Source organism: Bison bison, unplaced genomic scaffold (genome assembly GCF_000754665.1).
Source record: "Bison bison bison isolate TAMUID 2011002044 unplaced genomic scaffold, Bison_UMD1.0 scf7180017864180, whole genome shotgun sequence".
NCBI lineage: Eukaryota > Metazoa > Chordata > Mammalia > Artiodactyla > Bovidae > Bison > Bison bison.
Genome location: NW_011494752.1, coordinates 8,033,701 through 8,038,477, shown reverse-complemented (window position 1 = coordinate 8,038,477; position 4,777 = coordinate 8,033,701). Strand labels below are relative to the sequence as shown.

The 4,777-nt window shown below is 59.1% G+C and overlaps 1 protein-coding gene across 1 annotated transcript in view; it reads left to right on the top strand.

Moving 5' to 3' along the window:
• The first annotated feature begins 6 nt into the window (after window positions 1-6).
• Window positions 7-4,777, top strand: part of MAP2K3 (mitogen-activated protein kinase kinase 3) — an 18,118-nt gene continuing 13,347 nt past the window's right edge. The window contains exon 1 of the mRNA XM_010842862.1: window positions 7-58. Within this exon, the coding sequence (XP_010841164.1) occupies window positions 10-58 (49 nt within the window). The 5' untranslated portion in view covers window positions 7-9. The remainder of the gene's footprint in view (window positions 59-4,777) is intronic.

Genomic DNA, 4,777 nt, shown 5'->3' with positions numbered 1-4,777 from the left:
GCCCGCACCATGGAGTCCCCTGCCCCGAGCCCGCCCGCCGGCGTGCCCACGTCCAAAGGTAGGAACGCCCGGGCTGCGGACCCGACCTCTGCGCGGTCTCCCGGCCGGGCCCGCACCCGGGCAGCTTCCCGGCCTGGAACCCCTCCCTGATCGGTTCGGGCCCAGCCCGAACTCTGACGAAGGTTTCGTTCTGATCACCCCACACCAGGTCAGAAACCTTGCTTGGACCTCCCCATTTGGACCTTAACTGCAGCATGGACAGGAACAAACGCTCCCAGTCTGGGTCCCTCAGTTGGGACCCAGGTGGGATTCACTCCCATCTTGCACCCAGCCCCCCTCCACTCCTGCGTCCCAGGGCTGGGGTTTAACTGCCCTTCTGGGGATCTCTCTGTAAACGCCCCCTCCCATGTGGGTGTCCTGGCTACAGTCCAGCTCAGATGTCCCCTAACTCTCCCCCAAGGCTCTCCATCCTAGTAAGCCCCACATGGCCCCTTTCCTGGCCGTCCTTCAGCCCTGTCTCGGTGAGGGGGAACCTCTCTTGGCCTCCCATCACACCTTACTGCATGGCCTCTCCACTGGCTCCGCTCATCTGGACTTGCAGGCTTCTCTTTGTACTGGGGGAGCTCATCTTCTCTTGTGCAGGGTTGATTGCTACCAGGTCTGTCCCCGCTGTCTGTGGGTCCAGGGCCAACTGCCAGGCGGTTGCTGGCTATGCAATGGTCTTGCTTTTGTCTTCTCCAAGCAGCCGGCCTTCTTGGAAATTTTTGTGAGGTGGCGGCTGCGGCAGCAGGATTTGTCATGCAGAGGGGGAGGACGAGACTTGGAGGGTGAAAGGGGGATTTTTTTTTTTGGCAGGAAAAGGATAGGATGTTTTTGGCATGTCAGAGTCTCAGAGGGCTGGACTGTGTGAGAGATTTCCAAACCGGACGCATCCGTAATGAATGGGCTGCCCCCGCCTCCCTAACCTGCTGCTTCACGCCAGCAGCAGGAGTGTCCTTATCACACCTACCTTCCGTGGACTTCAGGCGTAGGATGTGAGATAGTGAATACTAAAGAGTTCTAGGCAATTGTGGGTGATGACGATGAGAAGCGCTTAGCAGACAGTCTGACTGTGTTACTGTTACCATTTTTCTTGCTGGAAAGGCCCCAGCCATGTGGGATCCAGGCCTTGCCTCTCCTGGTTTGTAGCTGCAGAGTGAGGAGGAGAAAGGTAACAGCTGGCCCTTAGGGGCCCTAATCAGGGGTTACCCCTGCTTCTGTCTCTCTGGGTGGGGCCGGGGTGGCAGCTGGAGCGCTTATGGGATCCCAGGAAGGGTGTGGGTCCTCCTTCCCTGCTGCTGTTCCTGGTGGCTGCAGTGGCTGTGGACCCGAGCCCAGCCAGCCAGGTGGAGGGTAATTAAGTCTTAACCTAAGTGGGAGGCTGGGTCCCTGACCGCTGCCTAGCTACTGTGAGTACCCAGCAGGGACTTGCACTGCGCCGACCTCGTGGAGCTTGGGAACCGGGAAATCAGACATTTCTCTTCCCCAGCTCCAGGTGTAGGCCTAGCCTGGCCAGGCTGTGAGACCTCAGGCAGGTCCATGATCCTCTCTGGGCCACAGGGTTTTCGTGGGCAGAAAGAAGAGATTGGAAACAGTGTTTGAAGTCCCTTTCTGCTGTTCCAGGCAGGGGACGCCTCATCAAAATAAAAATTAAAGTTGCAAGGTTGGGAAGTGAGAGGAGTCAGGTGTATGAAGGAATAAAGCACTTTGGGGCAACACTTATATGCTGTGTGACTTGAGCCCTGGTATTGTCTTCTCTGAGCCTCTCAGCAGAGAGAGGGCCAGGATGAGTTTCCAGTTTGTGGGTCTGGATAACAGATGATGTTGAGTGGGTTGGATGGAGGGTCAGGGGTCTACTCAAGGCCCAGGGACACCCTTAACCTCTTTGGAGTTTGTGGCAACACGTGGCAGGGAAGCCACAATACCCTCCCACCCCGAAAATCCCGAACTTTTCCTGTGTGCCATGCATTCACCCATTTATGGTTCACAGCCTCATTCACAGACAAGGAAGCTGAGGCTCAGAAGTGTTCAGCGCCTTGCCTGAGGTCACACAGCTGTGACAGATGGAAGTAGGGTTCTAGGACTCAGTGCCCAGTGCTCCCCTGTGTCCCTTTTCTGTGCTGGGTGCTTGGGCTGAGCTGGTGGGACACTTCCCCTTCCCCCATCACACCTCTGTCCAGAAGCATCTCCTTGAGTCCATGCCTGACCTGGAGGATGGCCTGAGCCAGAAATGGTGCCTTATGTGTACACAACCCTTTATAGCTGGCACACTTTATGCTCACTGCAGTGAGGCCCATTTGATAGGTGACAAAACTGAGGTCAGACAGGAGGAGTGGCTTGACCTAGCCCTTCTCATAGTGATGTCTTTCTTCACGCCTTCTTGAGGAATTTGGACCAAGCAGGGTGTGGTTGGCACCTGACCTTAGAGAGCTTTACCTCTGAGCTTCCTGCCCTGCAGGGGTGCCCTGTCCTGCCTTCCCTGCCACTGGCCCGGGGAGTTTCCAAGAGTGCATGAGGCCCCAGGCCCCGTAGCCCTGATATTTTCCCAGCCCCCTTGCCCACAGGCCATCTCTGCCTGGGGTCAGAGGCTGAGAGCAGCCAGGGTCAGAGGGCAGGGGCACGTTTGGATAGCACAGTCTGGGTCTGCTGCCTCCAGCCACATTTGTCCTTGGGGTGCCCCCAGCTGCACTGTGAGTGCTGCCCCCATGGGCACTTCCTGGTTGATCCTCCTGTGCCTCCTGCTGCCCCCTGGGCACACTGAGGCTGCAGGCGCACAGTGTCCTGGCCCTTCCTGCCATGTGGCTGCCCTCCCCTACCCGTCCTGTCCCTGGCTCTTGGAAAGATTGGAAGGTGGCATCTTGGGGACTTCCCCCACCCCTGGCATGACGCACAGGAAACTGTCTATCAGCCAGCCTGTGGCTCAGGGCCTGAAGGGAGCAAAGTTCTCAGTCACTTGTGCGGGGAGAGGGCCGGGGCAGCAGGAGGCTTCCGGCGGGTGAGTCAGCGGGCACTGGGCACTGACTCACTCTTGGGGCATGCCAGCCTGCCGGCTGCAGCTTAAAGGGCCAATGCCTGGCTGCTGGTGGGTGGGAGGGGGGCTGAGTCCCCGCCTCATGGGCCGGCCTCTGGTCCTGTGTTGGGCGTGGAGGCAGCCCCCTCCCTGGACCTGGTACGGGGTGGCTCCAGACCCCTGCTCCTGGCCCCTCGCCCATCCCCCCAGAAACTTCCTCTTGCTCATGGAGCTGGAGCAGGTGGTGGTGACTGTTCACTGCCCTCGGCCCAGGGGCTCCTCCTGCTCAGATGTGCAGCTGGGGGCTCCCGGCTGCAGAGGAGCAGAGGTGCCCTGAACTCCCACAGAGGCGAAGACTCTGGTCAGATCCCAGCCCAGCCCCCCCGCTGTAACGCTGGGCGTCCACTGCCCACTGTAATGCTTTCAGTCCCCTGGCAGTGCCCAGCTCTCAGATGCAGGCCTCAGCTTCTTCACCTGCAGAATGGGTATGGGAACCCTGCATGCTGGCAGCTGCGAGGATGTGTGTAGACAGCCTCATCCCCCTCGCTAGTACCAGGTACAGGAACAACAGAGACTGCCCTCTGCCTATGAGGAACCTCAGTGAGACAGGAAGTGGGCAGAGCCTGGGCTCAGGGGTGGGTGGGCCTGTGTTCAAGTTCTGACTCGCTCCACTGCTTCCCAGCTTCCTCAGGTGCCCTCTCTGACCCTTAGTCTCCTCTTCTGTAAAGTGAGAGTAACCAACCCCCTATCTCAGAGTGGTGGTAAAGGTGGGAGATAGTGTTTGTCAAACAAATGTCATCTGTTATTTTCTCGTTGTTATGGTGGTGGCAGTTGTTCGTTGGTGGATGAACAAACAGAATGGGGACCTTGATGGTGGACTTTAAGCCTTATGACATGACTTTGGCTGCAGCTGGCACCTGCCAGGCTCTGGTCCCCACACTGGAGCCGGGAGCTTCATGGCCTCTTGGGCCTTCCTGGGGAGGGCTTGTGGGGAGCAGAGAGAATGGGATGGTTGCCTCCCCCACAGTGTAGGGCATGTGGCACCAGGAGTCAGAAGAGTGGGAGCCTCCTAGGCCAGCCGCTCAGTGGGCAGAGCCCCTTCAGGGCCAGGCAGGGCACTTGCTGTGGGTATGCAGGGTTGGGTGAGGACTCTCTTGACCCGGGAGCATCCTGGCTGGAGAAAAGGAGGCGGTGGAGGAGTGATTCTGAGGGTCCAGCTTCAAGGTTCGCCACTGAGCTGATGGGGAGCAGCTGGGAGGTAGGGCCTTGGTGGCCGTGGGGAACATTGTCAGTGTTTTGGGAGGGGTCACTGTTGGGCTGCAGAGGAAGAACAACACACAGAGAGCCCCGTGCCAGCTGGATGGGGGAGATGGGGTGGGCCTGCCCGGAGCTCAGCTCTGCATGCTGGAGCTCATCGTCTCTAGGGACTGTATCTGCCTCCCCTTGGCGGTGCCTCTCAGAGGTGCCCACAGCATTGTCCACGTGAGTCAGGCTTCTTGCCCAGATGCTTCTGTGGTTGCTTCCCCCTCAGTGGCTCTGGGGACTCCTGCTCCCCGAGAAAGGGTCACCAGACTCACCCTGATGGGGACAGGTGCCTGTCACCCTCCCCATGTCCTGAGGACCCCTCTCTGGGGTGTCACTGCAGGCTGAATGGACAACCCAGGGGTTGTCCTGGCTCTCTGGGAGGCTGTGTCCAGTCACCCTTCCCCCCTGGTGTCCCTCCAGGCA